Genomic DNA, 20,710 nt, shown 5'->3' on the forward strand with positions numbered 1-20,710 from the left:
GCCTGCTCTTGGAGCAACTCAGGCGCATGCACAAATTTCTTCACTAAAGGAGAAAATCGAATGGTGGTGTAGTGGACTCCCCGCTGCCACTGCAGGGGGCACAGGTTCGACTCCTGGTCGGGGGACTGGGGCCCACATGCCGCGTGGCATGGCCTAAAAAAAAATAAGGGCGAAAATTCAGTATATTCAGCACTATGACCACCTGATCTGCCTCTTGAGAAATTTGTATGCAGGTCAGGAAGCAACAGTTAGAACTGGACATGGAACAACAGACTGGTTCCAAATAGGAAAAGGAGTCTGTCAAGGCTGTATATTGTCACCCTGTTTGGTTAACTTATATGCAGAGTACATCATGAGAAACGCTGGACTGGAAGAAACACAAACTGGAATCAAGATTGCTGGGAGAAATATCAATAACCTCAGATATGCAGATGACACCACCCTTATGGCAGAAAGTGAAGAGGAACTCAAAAGCCTCTTGATGAAAGTGAAAGTGGAGAGTCAAAAAGTTGGCTTAAAGCTCAACATTCAGAAAACGAAGATCATGGCATCCGGTCCCACCACTTCATGGGAAATAGATGGGGAAACACTGGAAACAGTGTCAGACTTAATTTTTCTGGGCTCCCAAATCACTACAGTTGGTGACTGCAGCCATGAAATTAAAAGACGCTTACTCCTTGGAAGGAAAATTATGACCAACCTAGATAGCATGTTCAAAAGCAGAGACATTACTTTGCCAACAAAGGTTCGTCTAGTCAAGGCTATGGTTTTTCCTGTGGTCATGTATAGATGTGAGAGTTGGACTGTGAAGAAGGCTGAGCGCCGAAGAATTGATGCTTTTGAACTGTGATGTTGGAGAAGACTCTTCAGAGTCCCTTGGACTGCAAGGAGATCCAACCAGTCCATTCTGAAGGAGATCAGCTCTGGGATTTCTTTGGAAGGAATGATGTTAAAGCTGAAACTCCAGTACTTTGGCCACCTCATGTGAAGAGTTGACTCATTGGAAAAGACTCTGATGCTGGGAGGGATTGGGGGCAGGAGGAGAAGGGGATGGCAGAGGATGAGATGGCTGGATGGCATCACTGATTCGATGGACGTGAGTCTGGGTGAACTCCGGGAGTTGGTGATGGACAGGGAGGCCTGGCGTGCTGCAATTCATGGGGTCGCAAAGAGTCGGACACGACTGAGCAACTGATCTGATCTGATCTGATGCCTGAGACATAGATTTGCCAATAAAACAGTAATAACATTATTAGCTATTATTTATTAACACACTAGCAAATCTATAGGCCACTATATAGTAAACTTATTGTTTTAATGATAGTTTATTAGTAATATTAATATATTGATTTATGTTGTGGTGGTGGTGATTTAATCACTAAGTTGTGTCTAACTCTTGTGGCCGCATGGACTGTAGTCTGCCAGGCTCTTTTGTCCATAGGGTTTTCCAGGCAAGAATACTGGAGTTGCCATTTCCTTCTCCAGGGGATCTTCCTGAGCCAAGAATCAAACCCAGGTTTCCTGCACTGCAGAGAGATTTTTTACCGACTGTGCTACCAGGGAATTCCCTAGATTTATGTCAGTAGTATTCTATTAAATAATAAAACTACCACGGTTAATATATTAATATAAGTTGGTAATATATTCTTAAAACTTGCAACCTCCAGAATGGTGAAAAGCACATTGTTGGTGAAACCAAGTCCATGGTCATTTGTTATAGGGTCCTGAATGATCTCAGACAATGTGCTGGACGATTTTTCAGCCCCTTTTTCAAACTGACTTTTCCAGGCTTAGCCCATGACATGGAAGGTGTGCTGCCTGGATTCCTCCTTCAGGATTGAAGGTCCTATTCTTCCTGCAGCTGGAATGCTGATGACCAATGTGAAGTGAAAGTTGCTCAGTCGTGTCTCTTTGCGACCCCATGGACTATACAGTCTATGGAATTCTCCAGGCCAGAATACTGGAGTGGGTAGCCTTTCCCTTCTTCAGGGAATCTTCCCAACCCAGGGATCGAACCCAGGTCTCCTACATTGCAGGCGGATTCTTTGCCAGTTGACCCACAAGGGAAGCCTTGCTTAGTTAAAAATAATAGGGACTTCCTTGGTAGGCCAGTGGGGGAGAGTTTGTCTTCCAATGCAGGGAATGAAGGTTCAATTCCTGGTTGGGGAATTAAAAGCCCACATGCCACGGGGCAACTAAGCCTGTATGCTGCAACAAAAAGATCCCGCATGCTGCAATAAGACCTCGTGCAGCCAAATAAATATTAAAAAACATATATCATTCTAAATACAAAGATTAAGAGCCACTATCATTATCCCTGTAATCCATAGATACTTCATCTGCTGCTAATAAGGCATATTTATTGACAAAACTTCTTTCTCTGATTCCCCACTCTGTGTGCAGCTAGAGCTGAGGTTCTGGGTTCATGAAGACCCCTCAGTTAGGGAAACTCGTCTGCTGTTTCAACTACATCAGTCGTCCACATAGGGGGATTTCCAATCAAACAGGTAGGCACCTGCAGAAACATTGTCTCTAACCACCCCAAACCTTCCCCAACCATCCAATAAAATGTCTTGGACTTGCAGTGTCATATATATTCCTTTAATCTTATACTGATTGTTCTTTTATTCGCTCAGTAAAAAGACTTCCTGCCAACCCATTATTATAATTATTAGGATCTCCTTTCTGTTTGGAATGTTCTCACCACTGCCTAGCTAACCCTACCTAATCCCTAATCAGGAATTCCCTATTTCTGAAATGTCATGGAACATGAATGCAATCAGCTTGACTTAAGAAGCCAAAACTCTCAGACAGGAACAGACACAGGAAGTGCAGCAATGACCTGGGAGCTGTCCAAGTGCTGAAACATGATACAGAATGAGACAGGGTGTCCATTAAAAACTGTTTTGCAGGCGTGCTTTCTAAATCGCTTGTCATGCCCGACTCTTGTGACCCCATGGACTGTAGCCCACAGGCTCCTCTGTCCAAGGGATTCTCCAGGCAAGAATGCTGGAGTAGGTTGCCATGCCCTCCTTCAGAGGATCTTCCCGACTCAGGAATCGAACCCATCTCTTCTATCTCCTGAATAGGCAGGCGGGTTCTTTACCACTAATGCCACCAGGAAACTCCAAGAATTGTTCTACCCTGTAGTAAAATACATCTGGGCTTTCCTGGTGGCTCAGTGGTAAAGAATCCGCCTGTGAAGCAGGAGACTTGGGTTCGACCCCTGGGTTGGAAAGATCCCCTGGGGGAAGAAACAGCAATCCACTCCAGTATTCTTGCCTGGGAAATCCAATGGACAGAGGACCCTGGTGGGCTACAGTTTGTGGGGTCACCAAAGAGTTGAACATGACTTAGGGACTAAATAACAACAACAAAATGTACCTATGTTCTAAATGGATATTGAGTCCATCAGAAAACTGTTAGGGAGGACTTCCCTGGTGGTTCAGTGGTTAAGATTCTGCTTCCAATGCAGGGTGCATGGGTCGATCCCTGGCCAGGGAACTAAGATCCTGTATGCCACATGGTACAGCCAAAAAGAATTATATATATATATATATATATATATATATATATATATATATATAAATTACATATAATCAAATACATTGAATTTTTAAATCAAAGTTATGTGCAGAGATTCACTGAAGGAGATCTAATGCCCTCTGCCTACGAAATTTATCATTTTGGTAATGACCATGTCAATTGTCTTTTCATTCTTTACCTTTCACTCAGCAGATATACAAGGTTTGGAGCAGCTTTTATCAAACCTGACTTCTGACCCTCTTTGGATGCATAACTCTGGGTCAATTCCTTTCAGTTCAGTTCAGTCGCTCAGTCATGTCCAACTCTCTGCAGCCCCACGAATCGCAGCACACCAGGCCTCCCTGTCCATCACCAACTCCTGGAGTTCACTCAAACTCACGTCCATCAAGTCAGTGATGAACATCACGTCCATCCAGCCATCTCATCCTCTGTCGTCCCCTTTTCCTCCTGCCCCCAATCCCTCCCAGCATCAGAGTCTTTTCCAATGAGTCAACTCTTCGCATGAGGTGGCCAAAGTACTGGAGCTTCAGCTTTAGCATCATTCCCTCCAAAGAACACCCAGGGCTGATCTCCTTCAGAATGGACTGGTGGGATTTCCTTGCAGTCCAAGGGACTCTCAAGAGTCTTCTCCAACACCACAGTTCAAAAGCATCAATTCTTCGGCGCCCAGCTTTCTTCATAGTCCAACTCTCACATCCACATATCACCACTGGAAAAACCATAGCCTTGACTAGATGGATCTTTGTTGGCAAAGTAATGTCTCTGCTTTTGAATATGCTATCTAGGCTGGTCATAACTTTTCTTCCAAGGAGTAAGTGTCTTTTAATTTCATGGCTGCAGTCACCATCTGCAGTGATTTTGGAGCCCCCCAAAATAAAGTCTGACACTGTTTCCACTGTTTCCCCATCTACTTCCCATGAAATGATGGGACCAGATGCCATGATCTTCATTTTCTGAATCAATAAAATATTCAAAAGTGCTTGGTTGTAATTTCTAGCTATGAGTAACAAAATAACCAACTCAAACTACCCTTTTAAGGAGGAAATTTTTCATCTCCCTTAACAGGACATGGAGAGACACTGGAGTAGGGGCATGAAGGGAGGGAGGGAGGGAGGGGGCATGGAGACAGAAGCAGGTGGAAAGGCCCTGGGGTATCTCCAAACCCTTCCCTCTTCACTTTCCTGCTGGCGTCAGACAGCCTCTGCAGCCACAACTAATGGCTGAGGAGCCTGGAGGAAGGCATAGCAACCCACTCCAGTATTCTTGCCTGGAGAATTTCCACAGATAGAGGAGCCTGGCAGGTTACAGTCCATGGGGTCACAAAGAGTCAGATGTGACTGAGCATCTGAGCACACTCAAACCTGAATCCCAGAAAGGTGGCAGCCAAGGCTACTCATCCCCTTACCCCCTGCCCGTCCAGGCCTTGAGCTAACCCTGTTTCCTGCTACCATGACACTGAATGAGCAGACATGTGATGTACTTTTAACATACACACCCTTCCAAACGTGGTGTTTGTTCTGAGACTCAACAGAGGCCAGGAGCCTGGGCAGTCCCTGCCCTGTGTCCCCCTGGACCAGAACCACCTCTCCTCCCCATATTTCTGCCATAGCCCTGAGCCAAGTAGGCAGGGACCTGGGTAGGTCCTTGGAGGCTCCTACAAGGTGGGGCGTTCTGCCAGGCTCAGCCTTGGCTGTGCCACATCTCAGGTGGGGTCTCTGAGATGTGGTCAAGGACGCACTCTGGCTAGCAAGTGACAAATGTCTGCCCAAGGTGACTTAAGCAGGAGAGGGGATCCAGTGGCTCAAAGTGCCAAGTGTGCGGTGGCAATGGGGTCCTGGGGAGGCCTGCCCTCATGGCATGGGCTCCTTTGTGCTGAGTGGCCTCTATCTAAGGACAGCTCTGTCTGCCTGACAGCTCATACTCTCCAAGTTTGGGGAGAAAACAGAATTTCTTTCCCCAAACTGCTTCAGCAAAAATCATGGGCCTGACAGCACCAGCCTCAACTGGACTACCTGTCGATGTCTGGGCTGAACCCTGTGGCTGGGGAGATGACCCACATGACCTGCTTTAACCTGGGGCCCCCAACTCCCTCTGGCATGGAGAGGTCCCCAAGGGTGGGGACACCCACGGGCAGTTCAGGATGTGCAGATGAGAGCAGTGCACTGGCCAGTGGCCACTTCTGCTCAACCCAGCTGAGGTGGGTCTCCCAGGAGGCCCCACTCACCCGACAGCCTAACCCTGAGGCTTGAACCCAGAGCTCCACTACCCAGCCCAGGCTGGACCCACTCCCTGTGTTGCCTGTCTATACTGGATCGGGGCCTTCCCTGGCAGTCCAGAGGTTAATACTCTGTGCTTCAAACGTAGGGGGTATGTGTTCGATCCCTGGTCGGGGAACTAGGATCCCGCATGCCATAAGGTGAGGCCAAAAAACTCCAAACAAAAAACAACAAATAGGCCACAGCACTGCTCCTGCGGTGGGAGGGAGGCAGGCAGAGATCAGGACTGAGTCTTTTTTTTTTTAATGGCTGCATTTCAAAGAACTGTTTTTTAACTAGGGAAACTCCCAGGAAAGGGCTGCATTAGTGCAACAAAGAGGAGTCTTGACCAGACAGGAGACTTTCCAAACACCTCCAGATGGAGACCTTTCAGCCCACGTAGGCCGATGGGGACACAGGGACTGGACGAGGGGGAGAGGGGGAGGGACACGCAGCCCCTCCCCTGCCCTGTCCCTGGGCTGGAGTCCCCCACCTGCCCCGACTGGGCACTAAGGCACCTGGGCAGGTAGTGCACGGCCAGGCCCACCAAGGTTGGGGCCAGAGCCCCGTGCCATCAGCAGGCTGGCGGCTCACAGCCCTCCACCTGCAGCCCTTTGCTCAGGAGGAAGGCGTCCTGCTTGGGGTCACGACCCAGGAAGAGCTTCAACATGACACTGGCGTCCTCGGAGCCGCCCGGCCTCAGGATGCAGCTTCTGTAGTCCATGCCGACCTGCCAAGAGGGCACGGGGCTTGAGGAGGGTCGCGCACCCCTCCCTGGCTCTGAAGGGCCCTCGGCATCACCAGGGAGGAAGGACACCCAGCGTCTGGGGGCGTGGGGGGCAGGAGCCCTCAGGGTAAAGGGGCCCAGGCCGGCCTCTCACCTTGCCACTCAGGACGCCCTCCTGCTTGAAGCGCGTGTGGAACATGTCAGCAGAGTATACCTCACTCCATAGGTAGCCATAGTACTGGGCGTCATAGCCACCTGCCAGGTGGCCAAAGGTTGCAGGCATGTTGGTCCCTAGGATGGATGCGGAGAGGCTCTGGTCATGGCCCCTGGGCCCCCTCAGGATTTTTCCCAAGAAAAGGGCCTCGAAGCAGCCCCGTCTGAGGCCCATGCCACAGGAGGGGAACTGGTCTAACACTTCTAGAAAATGGGGGTCTCGTGGGCAACTCACAGAGGGAAATAAGTCTTTGCCCACTTTCTGCTCAAGCTCACAAGGGTTCACCCAGAGCACCTTACAAGATTGGCTGTTCAGGCTCTGATGAGTCAGGGCTCACCTGCGCTGGTCACCGCACTCCCTGAAGGATGTCTTAAGAGGCCCACAGAGGAGTGAACGTCGTGTATATACCAACACACGCATGATCAAACCTCCACTACTCATACATCCGGGTACAAACCCTTTCCTGACCCCCTGGGCTTCTCACAAAGCACGTGCAGAGCCGCCAGCCCACCGTGGCCCCCACGCGCCACAGCTGGAGCAACAGGCCCAAGGCTTGTGGTAGGATGAGCCCAGAGGCCAGCGGCTCCTCCTGGGCCTTGGCTGAAGCCTGTCAAACAGTCCCCACTTCATACATCACTAGATGACCTTCCCCACCTGGGCAGTGGCCACCACCCCGACCCCTAAGGCACCCAGCTGGAGCACGGCTACCTGGCGTGGCGGGGACCCCGAGGATCTCCTGGCACAGGCGGGCGTACTCCTTGGCCGGGTCTGCGGCTGTCTGCGTGTGCAAGGCCTGGTCTACCTTGGCCAGGACGATCTGGCGCAGGTTGAAGAGACCTGGGGGGAGGTGGGGGTGGGGAGATGGGGCGCTGGGTGTGTGTCCGGGCCACTTCCCCCGGGGGGAGGGGAGAAGGCAGTGGGGCGCTGGGTGTTTGGTGTCTGGGCGGCTCCTTCCTCCCCACTGCACCTGTATTGGCCTGGCGGGACTTGATGAGCTTGTCCAGCAGCTCCTGGGGGATGGAGCTGCCCGTGCGGTAGTGCTGGGACATCCGGAGCAGTGGCTCTGCCTCCCACACCCAGTTCTCCAGCATCTGTGACGGGGCCTCCACAAAGTCCCGCTCCACATGCGTCCCGCTGAACATGGCAAACTCGGCCTGTGGGGGGCGGGCGAGCGGGGAACTGTAGGAGGACCCAGACCCCAACCAACCCGGCACACAGGGAGGCAGAGAGCCTGCCATCCAGCAGGCCACAGCGCCCCTCTCCACCCACAGAGCCCTAGATGCAGTGGATCTAGGTGGCCGGCAACAGTAGGAGCTCCTTTCTCCTCTTTCCTGCATCTTGACGTTCTTTCTGAAGACAAAGTACCTGATGGCAGTGTGGCTGGAACCCAGGCCTGGCAGACACAGGGCCAGGTGGGCTGAGTGACCTGGCATGTTCTTCCTGGGACCCAAGGAGGCAGTCAGATGTCACTGGCTCCTGGGTCACTGGACCCCTGCCTTTGGGTTCCAGCACCAACTGCAAACAAGCGTCCTTCTCACAGTCTACTGACTGCCCCATGTGTGCATTCTCATGTTTCTGGGGGTGATTTCTCTGTTCTAGATGGCCCCCCAGCGTAGGGCTGAAGTGCTATCCAGCGTCTGGGGAGCGAGAAGGCAATGAGGTGCTCACGGAGATAGTGCGTGTGTCAGATGAGCTTTGTCCAGGTGAGGGTCACAGCCCTGCCAGCCAGGGGCTCAGCATGACTGAACCAACAGCTGGTATCAGACCAGGTGTTATTAAATAGAAACCCAGAGCACATGAAGCTGAGTGAGGATCATCCTGAAAACAGGGTGACAAAGACTCACGGGAGGCTGGCTCTGCACAGTCTGCAGGGGTGGTGGCTCAGTAACCGCTCCCTCCACATTCACAGCGACTTTATAGCACAGAACTGCCTTAACACTGAGAATCAGCTCTACTGAGAAAGACATGACGGCTGCGAGGGAGCCATGAGGGTCACTGGCAGAGGAGTGGTTCAGGGACAGCAAGTCATCCCTGAGTGGATCTCGAGGAAGCTGCACAAGGAGAGGGGCGTGAAGGGGGCTAAAGGTGGTGGGGGCGAGGGCTGGGAGACCCCCACCCTCACACCACAGACAGTAACACCAAAATGAAGAGCTCAACTACTAAACTTACAGGAAAAAAATTTAGAAGAAACTCTTTGTGCCTTGAGTTAGAGAAGAATTTGCAAAACATGCGAGAAAACATTTAACAACTTAAAAGTCAAAACATTCTGCTCAGAAATACAGCAGCAGAGGTCCCTCCACACCCGAAAGCATCCCTCAGCCATGAAAAGGAGAGAAGCCCTGACACTCACAACCACGTGGACGGACCGAGGACACGACGCTCAGTGAGAGGAGCAGACACAGAAGGACACACAGGGTGTGACTCCACTGATGGGAAACGTGCAGAGCAGGCCAATCCACAGACAGACAGTGGGCTCCTGGTGGTCAGGGGCTGGGGGGGAGGGGTTGTGGGTAGTGATAGCTAAGGTGTGTGAGGGACATTTTTGGGGTGATGGAAAATTCCCAGAACAGGGCACTGGGATGGCCACACGGCTTGGTGAGCTGTTCTGAACTGTCCCCTCACGCTCCGGGGCAGCTTGTGTGAGCATGGCTCTCAGGCTGAGGGCTGACTGCAAGAGGGCCGAGCACAAGCACATGTGCAGCCAGGTCCCAGGGATGGACGCTCATCTGGGGGGCCCGATGAGGAAAGTCCCTGGGACTTAACACATAGGGAACCGGCTCCGCTTATGCCTTTACCCAGGGCTCCCAGCTTCCGGAGCCATGAGGACATCCCTTGCTGTTGTTCACATATCCCGGGTATGGGGGTCAGGGACGGAAGCCAGTACCAACCTTCCTGTAGACCACCACGCCCTGCCCTCCACTCCCCCACACCCACCTGGGAGCAGAGCTGGTGCATCACGTGGCCGAACTCGTGGAAGTAGGTCTCCACCTCGTCGTGCTGTAGCAGGGAGGGCGCATCGGGTGTGGGCTTGGTGAAGTTGGCCACCATGGCAGCGATGGCAATCTGGCGGCTCCCGTCCTTCCGTAGGCAGCCTGGCTGCAGGCCAAAGCAGGCCGCGTGCCCATACTTGCCTTCCCTGGGTGGGGACCAGGGACGTGGGGTCAGTCTTGGCCACTGGGGGTGGGCGGAGAGGGTGCCCAGCCCAGCCTGGCTGACGGGTCCCCCGTGCACACACCGAGGGTAGAGGTCCAGGTAGAACTTGCCGATGAGCTTGCCGGAGGCCGCATCCCGCACGGCATAGAGCGCCACGTCCTCGTGCCACACGGCGGCGCCCTCCTCCAGCTGGAAGCTGAGGCCCAGGAGCTCCTGGTAGATGCCCAGCAGCCCGCGGGTCACCACCTGCATGGGAAAGTACTCCTTGAGCAGATTCTGGTCCACACGGTAGCGCGTCTCCTCCACCTGGTTCATATAGTAGCGCATGTCCCAGGCGTTGATGCGCCCGTCAAAAGCCAGGCCGCGCTGCTCGCACTCCGCCCTCTTCAGCTCCAGGATCACCGCCCGCTCCTGCTCCCCGAGTGGCTTCAGCTTCTGCGCCAGCTCATCTGTGGGCGATGGGGGTTGTGTGAGGCTCAGCTACCTCCCTGGGCCACCCCTAGCCCCCACCACTCACCCAACACGGGACCCCCAAGGGTGGACAGAGTGGGGCTCGCAGGCAGCACCTCGTCCAGTTGAGGTGGACCTCAGCCCTCACACCTCCCCCCAGGCACCTGGGGCAAGGGGGCGGGGTTACCTAGGAAAGTGGCCACCACCTGGCTGGTCTTGGCCATGTTCATCTCTAGCACATAGTCGGCGTGTGTGCTGAACCCCAGCAGACGGGACTTCTGAGCCCGCAGCCTCACCAGTTCCCTGAGAATGGCGCAGTTCTCCTAGAGCCCACAGATGGACAGATAGACGGTAGCACTGGAGCCATAGGTCAGGTGTCCGCAAGAGGGCTCTCAGGTTCCTGGCAGCCATGGCTAGTGCCCCCACGATCCACCCCCGCAACCCCCACTGCCCAGATTTCTCTGCACTTGCTCCTGTCATAACACACGGTCTTTATAATCCACGGGGCCTCCCTGGGCTCAGGGCTCTGCCGGCACCTGAGGGCTTCACTCAGCGCCCCCAGCTTGTGGGACAGACACAGAGCAACATTGACTGGGTTCATTTACAAGGAGAAATAGGCCTGTTCACAACAGGAAACCTAACTACACCCAGAAGCTGTTAGAGAACGTCCAGAAGATGAGGGGCCGGGAGCTGGTGGCCAGCAGTGCCGTCTCCACGGCACCAAGGCCCTAACCCAGGATTGCCCCAGTCAAGTCCATGGCCAGGAGAGGGAAGTGCCAACCCCTCCCATCCAGGCCAGCCCTGGGACTGGCAGACTCAACAGCCCTTGGGGCTGAGCCAGACCCAGGGGCGCTGAGAGGAGAGGCCGAGATCGAGCCCCGCTGGGCACTGTGCAATGGGTGGCTCCTTGCCTCCTTGCACCGGCAGTTGAAGGCCTCCTCCACTTTCCTCCGGGTCTCGGGCACGTGGCATTTCTTCAGGAGGGGAAAGTAGTGCGGGTACTTGAGCGTGACCTTCAGTTTCTCATCCTCGGTCTTCTCCAGTGAATTTAGAAAGTCTTCAGGGAGCCCTCCTGTGGGGGCCAAATTGGGGGCTCTGAGGGGACTGGCAGGCTGCCCAGCTGAGGTGGGAGGGGTGGAAGCCCCCGCGGATGGGAGGTGAGGAATGCGATGGCAGGCTGGGCTTCCCCATGCCCTCTGCAAGGGTCTGCACCCAGAGGAGCAATGTTGAGGGCTCTCCCACCTCAAAGCTCTGCTCCCTCAGGATGCCCTCAGGGAGGGGGGAGGTGGAGCTGTGTCCTGTCACCCCAGGTCAGCCTGCACCCCACAACAGGCGCCACCCTGGGACGGCGTGGACTGCCGCCTCCTCCCATGTCCTTCCTGGGTGAGAGGCCACAGCAGGAGGTGGAACCTGCCAGGTGGGTTTCCCAGCTCCGGGTGACTGAGGGACCCGGGAGCAACAGCTCCCTGGCAGCCAGACCTCAGTTCTGACCACCCCGCTGGGGCCACGCCAGGGAGAGGACACAGCGAGCCCAGCTCAGTCCATGTGCAACAGGAGGTGCTTCAAGAACTACAGGGACGCGTCCATTTGAAGGGGCCAAACTGGGACAATGAGCATCTAAGAAAGTGAGGACAGCAAGGACACCCCCAGTGGACAGACCAGGGCCCGGAAGCCCGTGGATGCGAGGACACGGCCGGGGCTGTGGGGGGCTAGTTCTGACACGTGGGAGGACACCCACTAAGACAGGGACAGGACACGAGCCGGTGACAGTGCGAGGAGCTGGAGCCGTCAGGATTCTTAGGAGAAATCACTGATCATGAGGGGAAAACAGCCGACACTACAGAGGCGATGCCGGGTGGAAGTCCTAGAACTTCCACCGGTGGAAGGCCCCACGATGGGGACTTAGAAAAAGAAGACAGGGTTTCATACATGTATACACGACTCTCTCTAGAGGCTGGGGTGGGGAAGAAAACAGAGACACAACACCCTACCTACGTTCCTGTAAAATGACTCTCCAAAGCCTTTCGCAACCCAGAGAAATGACCCGGCATGGCTCCTGCTCAGCAGGGACTGAAACCCTGCCAGGCGGCCACACATGTCCAACTGCCATCCCAGCCCCGTGAGACTGGTCACCGGGCTCTGAGTGGCTGTTCCACGTGCTGGGGGTTCACATTCCTGCCCAGGAGGCCAGGCCGAACTAGCCGGGCCCTGGGCTGGACAGTGGGCAGAAAAGCAGCCCCATAGGACAGTGGACTCCAGAGGCCTGGGATGGCCCTTTGGCCTGAGAACCTTTGGAGCCACATGGGCCTTGCTTCCTGGGACACAACAGTAGGGACAAAAAGTCAGAGTGGCAGAGGTCAGCGTGATGGACCTGAAGCTCCTGCTCAGGACAGAGCACATCTGTGTCCCTGAGTCCCTACTGACCAGAGACCCAGGCAGTATCACAGCGTATGTGACAGCACCCTCGGACTCCCGGGCAGGGCTCACAGGCTATTGCCCACCTGCCTGGATTCTGCAAAATTGTCAGTGTGGGTAAAACGGAAGCAAATCTGTCAACAGGGAAGGCATCTGGAGAGATTAGAATGGAACATGAGGCTTAACTTGAGCTGATTGGGGCCAGAAATGAAAAGCCAGTCATCAGGATGGGTGGGGACCCCATCCCGAGAGGGCCTGTACCTAGGGACACAGGAGGCACCATCCCTGTTGATGGGTCTGGAGGCCCCAGCACAGGAGTTGCACACATACAGGGAGGCCAGGCCCGGGGCATGCATGGGGTCTCCCTGGTACTATTCTCGCCACTTTCCCACAGGCACCAAATTTTCAAAATAAGGCATCTGGGGAAGAAGGTAGAAGCTGAGAAAACCTCCCAGGCCCCAGGCCTTCAAGCCCCCATACACAGCCAGATTGGGAGGACACCATGAGGTTAAAGGATCATACCTCACAGAAAGGGTAGGACAGAATCTCGGCAGACAGACCCCGGCCCTCTCCAAGGAAGGATCCAGGACCTTGGGCTCCAAACTCCTGGAGTGCCCGTGGTGAAGGCCCTCCCAGGGAATGCTCTCCTCCACCGCCCATCACCCTGTGCACCCTCACGCACCCAGCTCTTCGCGTGTGAACGGTAGGAAGGTCGTGTCCTCGTTCAGGTTCTTGTTGAAGTCGATGCACAGGAGACTCAGCTTCTTCTTGATACTCTTGATTTTCTGATGGAAGAAGACTGTTGTGAGAGTCCAGGGAAATGGAAAGAGTGGGGGTTCTAGATTTGGGGCCCACCAGGGGTTGTGCTGAGCTTAGGTATCTGAAGCCTAGACCCTGACCCCCTGTTCTTGCTTCCCAGTGATCAGTGAAGGACCTGGAAGCAGGGGTGCCCCATAGAGACCACCACTCTCACAGCCCTGGGGAATCTAAGCTTTGGCCATCTTAAGGGACCTAAACTGTTCATTCAGAGTCCATCTGGTTTTCAGAAACAGAAACTGACCAGCCTGGGTTCAGGAACAAGGAGAAGGGGAGCTGAGGAAAGAGCCGGCTCCCCTGGGCCCTGGGCCCTGAGCCAGGGTGGGGGCTGGGCCTGGGCCTAGGCATGAGGGTCATCACAGGCTAGGCTCTCACCTCCTGTGTCTCCTCTGGCAGGTGCAGCCCGTTCCTCCGGCCTAGTTTGATTAATCGCTCCAGGTACCTTGATGCCTCGGGTCTCAGTGAGTCCTTCTGGACCTTCTCCTGGAACAAGAAAACCAAAGAGACATTGCCGAATGCCTGCGAGGCCATGGAGAAGCAGGACGTCATCACTGGAAGGAATGTAGGATGGTGCAGTCGTGCTGGAAGGGAGTTTACAGGTTTCCTGAAAAGCGAAACTTCCTAACAAAGCAGCTATCGCAGGACTCAGCACTGCAGGCCCGAGCACTGACCCAGGGAACCAGATTCAAGTCCACATAGGACCTTGCGTGACTAGGGACAGCCCCAAACCAAAGCTGCTGGGGGCTGCCCCAGGGCAATGGGTGATGGGGCAGCTGTGTCAATGTTAGGACCCTGCTGTGACACTGACTTGTCACAAAATGTGACTTCAGGGACAAGCAGGCAAAGCTCAACTGGGACCTCTCTGAATCATTTCTTCCAACTACATGTGAACCTACAATGGTCTCAATAAACACTTCAGTTAACACCGCCTGTGCTTTCTGAGGCCCCCGCCCCCGAGTCTGCACAAAGTACCCCAGGGCCTTCCTGGTCCCAAGGCGGACATGTCTGGCAGGTTCTAAAAACCACCCACCAGCCATGCGAGGAGCACCTGCAGCCCCCTGACGCGGGCAGCAGTGCTCGGCCGGCACTGCCAGGGAGGCAGGAAATGCACACACCTGTCACTAGTCCCTTCACCTCACGTGGGAGATGGGATGTCCCCTTGAGGTGACCCCAGCAAGGTCAGGGATGTGAGATGACGTGCATGTGGGAAGGCCTTGCACGCCTTTCCTCCTCCCGCTTGTCTCTGTCACGTCTCTAACATTGTCTGTTGTGGTAAAACGGCCCCACTGCCCCCTGCAGGGCTCTGTCCACCTCATGAAGCCGGGGGGCAGGAGGTCCACACTCTGGCCTGGCTCTCGCTCACCTGCAGCCAGACAATCCTCTGGTACACGTCCTGCCTCATGCTCATTTCCACATCGAATTCCGACAGCTTCTTGTCCGCCTCTGTGCTTGCTGTGCGGATGTCCTTGGAGGGAGAGACGTGCTGGGGGAAGTCAAGGATGTTCCTCTGAACTGAAACGGGGAGACAGTACAGGTGAGAGAACGGCCTTGCATTGAAATGGGCAGGTGAAGCCCTGGGCGAGAGACGAGCGTGGTTAACCCTGTCCTCAGGGACTCATGGTCCAGATGGGATGGCACTCAGTTCTGGACACCTCAAGCTGAGAAGGACGGGAACAGGAACAGTATGAGACCAGGAGAGGCTGAAGGGACTCAGCGCCAGAAAGGGCCCCGGCGGCCCATGGCCATGCTGCAGGGCACCAACAATTTTATACTTCAAGGCGCACCACGTGCGTGAGATAGGGGATGTGTGGCAACTGTGAGAACACACGCTTCCGCTGCGTCACCATGTGACCCACAGCCCCACTCCCAGGTGGACACCCAAGAGGAGCAGAACACTGTCCACCCAAAAAACTGTCCACACATCATCATAGCAGCGTGATCCATAGTGACCAACCGTGGACACAACCCAGGTATCTGTCGGCAGACGACTAGACACACATGCGCCTCTGCACATGGGAGCATCACTCAGAAATGAAAAGAAGAGAAGCCCTGACACTCGCTACCACAGGGACAGACCCTGAGAACATGATGCTCAGTGAGAGAAGCAGACACAGAAGGACACACAGGGTGTGACTCCACTGATGGGAAACGTGCAGAGCAGGCTGATCCACAGACACAGAGACTGGGTTCACATTGTCAGGAAGTGACTGCTAATGGAGATGGGGGACCTCTTTGGGGTGATGAAAAGTTCTAGAATTAGATACTGGTGATGGCTGTATATGCTAAATACACTAAAAACCAATGAAATCTAGGCTTTATGTGGGCAGATTACATGGTATGTGAAATGTATCTCAACAGTTCTTTTATACCACCGAGTGGTATACAGGAACTTAGTTGCCCAACCAGGGATTGAACCTGCGCCCCCAGCAGTGGAAGTGTGGAGTCCTAACCATCAGACCATTAGGGAAGCCCCCTTCAACAGAGCAATTTTTTTAAAAGTGTATACTTTTCAGGGGGGAGAGGGGCCTGAAGTACCATCACGGTTTGGTGGCTTCCATGGCCCCAGGCCACTGAGAATGTCCCAGGGCTGGTGGGTCAGCTGCACAGTAGACCCTCCAGAGGTGGTGATCTGCTCAGCTGATTGGACCAAACATGGCAGGGTCTGAGGGGGCCCTGACACCAGCTGCCCGATAGCGAGCCATGCAAAGGACAGAAGCGGCCTCTGTGCATGTGGGATTTGAACGCTGTGACGGCACTGAGCGGACAACAGAACAGCAGAGTGTGGGATTAGTCCGGGCGGCTGGTTGGGCCGAGGGGGCGCGGGAAGGGGCACCAGGCAGGGCTCAGCCTGTACTCAGACAGCCCAACACCCAGCAAAGCAGGGGGAGGGGCTTCCCGGGTGGTCCAGTGGCTAAGACTCCAAACTCCCAATGCAGGGGGCACAGGTTCAATCCCTGGTCTAGGAACTAGATCCCACGTGCTGCATGGCACAGCCCAAAAAAAAAAAAAAAGTAAAAAAATAATATAATTTGGTCTACTGAGGAGAGATGGAAAGGCCACAGGAGTGGGGGTTGAGAGACCAGATCTTGTCTGGCAGGGTTACGCCCCAGGTGGGAATTTGCACCAACCAGCCTCCAGAGCCTCCTGCTGGAGATGAGAGGGGAGACAGGTCTGCCCCACCCCAGCAGGTGACTGGCGGGCAAAACTGTCCTATGGGCTCTTGATCCACTGCCTGCACCATGGCCCCCACCTCTGAGCCCATGGCACACTGGCCTCCATGGGGTGGCCCCTCTGGAGTCTGAGCATGCAGCCGGGCCCGACACACCCAGCGCCATGCAGCATCAGGGACACGTGAGGCTCCTGCAGCCGGAGTTCAGGGATTCTAGACGGTTCTCAGAGAACAGCTTTCCCAGAGATGCAGAGACAGGGGTTTCCCTGGCTCAGTGTTCTCTGCCTCATCAGCCTCTGCAGAGGGGGCTTGGGAGGCGGACTGGGGATCTGTCTGACCACACAAAGTTGTAGGACAGACCCCCATAGATAAGAGGAGGGAAGGAACTCCAGAGTGACAAGAAGGGCGCCCCAGGGGATCAGGTTACTCAGAGCACAAGGTGGTGGCTGGGGTCAGAAAACCAAAGGGGACCAAGTTCAGCCGCTCGGAGGAAACAAACAACCCCTGGGACTCCAGTTTCAAGGCTGGCAGGTGAGCTGGTCTGATGACATGGCCCTGGGGGATAGTGCAAGCCAGCCAGGCCTGGCTGTCTCCCGTTGACCAAGGCCCACCAGGGGCCTTTCCCAGCCAGCGCCTCTCTCCACTGGGTCCCTGGGAAGGAGGTGGCGTTGCCAGGTCTGGGCATGGCTCACCTGTGTAGGACACCTCCACGTCAGCCAGCGCCTTGAGCGTGTTCTCGTAGGACACATCCTGGGGCTCCTGGGCGCCCACGCGGTCATACACGCGCTTGGTCTGCTCGATGAGTTCGGTGGTAAGCTCGGCGATCTGCTGGGCACTCAGGTCCCACCGGAGGTGGTTCACGGCTGAGCACGGCGCCACCACGTCCAGGGCATCCCCTGTGCAGGCTGGACCCGGGAGACAGACCCCACACCCAGCAGGTCAGTGTCAGGCCCGCAATCAGGGTCAGAGTAACAGGGTTGGGGGAGACCCCAGGGCTGTGTGTGGACGTGTGGCACAATTGGTCCTCAAACTTAAGGGGATCCTGCCCCCAGGGAACACTGTGGTTGTCACAATCAGGGAGTGATACCACTGCATCATTGGGGTCAGGCATGCTGCTCAACACCCCAAAGTGCCCAGGACAGCCCTCGCAGGAAGACTCAGCCCCCAAAGTCATCAGTGCTGAGCACACACCTGCGTTTCACTGAAAGAACACCTGCCTGCAGGGTGGAACCCCGAGTTCCCTGAATGTGACATGTGTACTGTGTTATTTTTCTAAAAGAGGGGGAAGCCCTGACAATTAAGACTTCCCTAGCCCCCACACCTCCACCCCCTCCCCCCGCCCCCACCAAGAGTTTTCTGGATGAGAGTCTGGTCTCCACTGACAGCTGTCACTTAAAAATCTTTGGGCAGTATTCTGCAGTGTACTTGCCTCACTGGGTTCCAAGACAGTTCTGTCCTCCGCACCCTAGGTTGCCCCATGTCACAGATGGGAACCCTGAGATAGCCTGATCCCATAGCCAGCAAGCGATAAGGATGGTTGAAAGTCAAGCAGCCTACTTCTCCTCCCATGCCTTGAACTAGCAGATGGCGCTCACCCCATCTTTGGAAATCTGCACACCCTGTGGTTGTCGGGTCCTGTCCCCTTTTCAGGGCTCCACTCAGGATTAAAGTTCAAATCCTTTATCAGAGTCTACACCTGCAGTTGCCAAACACTGTCGCAACTGTTTCTGTCTAGCCCCTGAGCTAAAGGTGATTCTGCTGTGACCAAGAAGTTGTGTGGCCTGCCTGCCAAGTCTAAACCACTTGGCCCTACACAGACAGGTTCACTGACCCCTGCTCTACTTGGTCCAGACTCTACTGGGTCCAGCACAGCAGGTTTGGCCAGCTGGTTTGGTCAATTTCTCTGTGCCTGGACACACAGGCTTTTTCTTCGAGAAGTTTCCTGAGCCTTCTTACAGTTGTCCCCTCTGCCCAGAGCCCTACCATATCAGTTCTCCTTTTCACATCCCTTTCTCAGAGAGGGCCCTGATGGCGTTCCTGTAGCATCTGTAGGTTGGCAACGGCTATAGAGAAGGCAATGGCACCCCACTCCAGTACTCTTGCCTGGAGAATCCCAGGGACAGAGGAGCCTAGTGGGCTGCTGTCTATGGGGTCGCACAGAGTCGGACATGACTGAAGCGACTTAGCAGCAGTAGCAGCAGCAGGGTTTGAAAACTTTGAGCAGGCATGTTTGTAAACATTCACTGTCACCTACGTGCCAGGTCTCTAACAATCCTGAACCAAAGAAAGCAGACTACATTCCTGCCTTACTGCGGCCTGAATAACGGTAATTATGATTATCATCAATATAGGCTGCAGAGGATAGGTTTGGCAAGACAAAATTCGAGGTGGCCCTACTCAACATCCTGGGTGACTTCCTAAAACACGGTTGGTATGCAGGTGACATTGCTCCCCTAAAGGAAAACCCTTCTGTGGTGCCCCATTGTGCTTCACATAAAAGGGACCTGCAGCTGTGCTTTAGCCAAAATGACTTATTGCTCCCCAAACGTCTTACTGGTGTGCTTGCCTCCCTCGCGATTCCCACCACCTGGGACAGCTGCTTCTCCCCACCAAATCCAAGCTGAATGAAATGCCACCTCCTCCGAGAAGCCCTCCAGGACCGCCCCCCCCCCCAAAGAAGCACCACCAGCCATGGCACCGATCACTGTCTAAAGCCCCCGCTTGCTTTTTGCCTGTCGAACGTCCGGCTGTGGACCTAAGTCTAGAACTCCCTTGGAGTTCACCTCAGGGCAGACCCATCCTCAGGAGAAGTAACGGAGTTTGCCGAATGAGTGAAGCGCTGAAAAACCTGAATCATTCATTCGGCAACCGAGGGGGCGGGGTTCCAAGCTCACCGACCCCCATACCCAGCCTGGGCCGAGGTCACTCGAGGGTCACTGGCTCCGTTCTAAGGCCCCAGGGGCGACCCCGGGGGAGGGGCATAGGGCTCCCGGGTCCGACGAGCGGGGCCACACCAAGAAACGGCCTGTACCTGCAGGAGGCTTCATAGCTGGCGGGTGTGCACCGGCGGCCCCTGCTTCCACCTGGTCCGTGTCCGCACAGCGGCCAGCAGCCTCCTTCCGCCCACTCAGAGAACGCAAATGTCCACACCGAGGCGCCCGCCGCACGCGCGCTCACTGAATGCTGGGAGACTCGTGCGCTGGAGAGCAGGGCGCTTGCGCGCCCTAGCTCCGCCCAAAGCCCGTGGCGGTGCTCCAGATGGCTGACTCACTCTGCGCCTGCGCCGGGACCACCCCCGTCCGTCATTTGTTCTCGGTTGTGAGAGGGTGGAGCTTTCGGGGAGGCGAGGAACAGGCGTTTCCGTGGAAACCCGCACAGCTGGCGCCTCCGAGCTTTTTATCTGGGCTCTTTCTGGCAGTAGTTGGCTTGGGCTTCCAGCTCCTGTATTAATTTATATTAGCCTTCTTTCTACATTAGTTGTGTATTTGTGTAGCTTTACAACTTTTCTCCCTTAAGTAAGGTCATCCGTGATCGCTTACCTTGTCTCAGGCGCTTATCCCATTCGAGTATCTGATGAATAAAGAAGGTGCGCCACATACATTAGCTGAAACCAGTTGGTCAATAAAATTAAACACACATTTACTTAAAAAACAAAAATGTGTGTAAGCAAAGTAAGTTGTTGAGAAAGCTTCAGAAAACGGATCCAGGACTTCAAACAACAGGTGTTTTTAAACAGTGAAGTTGCCTGACCTAGGGATTATTGGTTAAAACAGAATCTTGAGGCGGTCCAGAGGTTAGGACTCCACTCTTTAACGTTGGTGTTGGACAGGGAGGCCTGGCGTGCTGCTGTTCATGGGGTTGCAAAGAGTCGGACAGGACTGAGCGACTGAACTGAACTGAACTTTCACTGAAGGGGGCGCAGGTTTGATTCCTTCTCCGTAGGGCCCCAAAGAGTCGGACACGAC

General features: G+C 54.7%; 1 protein-coding gene across 1 annotated transcript; it reads right to left on the minus strand.

Moving 5' to 3' along the window:
- Nucleotides 1-6,052: 6,052 nt before the first annotated feature.
- THOP1 (thimet oligopeptidase 1) lies at nt 6,053-19,922 on the minus strand. The gene is given in 13 exon segments (NM_001033991.3): nt 6,053-6,531; nt 6,683-6,819; nt 7,451-7,579; nt 7,710-7,896; nt 9,677-9,878; nt 9,978-10,344; nt 10,533-10,668; nt 11,257-11,417; nt 13,443-13,545; nt 13,952-14,059; nt 14,940-15,088; nt 17,438-17,650; nt 19,777-19,922. Coding segments are annotated over 13 exon segments (2,064 nt in total). The 5' UTR covers nt 19,793-19,922; the 3' UTR covers nt 6,053-6,375.
- Between the last annotated feature and the right edge of the window lie 788 nt (nt 19,923-20,710).

The sequence above is a fragment of the Bos taurus genome, chromosome 7 (assembly GCF_002263795.3).
Source record: "Bos taurus isolate L1 Dominette 01449 registration number 42190680 breed Hereford chromosome 7, ARS-UCD2.0, whole genome shotgun sequence".
NCBI lineage: Eukaryota > Metazoa > Chordata > Mammalia > Artiodactyla > Bovidae > Bos > Bos taurus.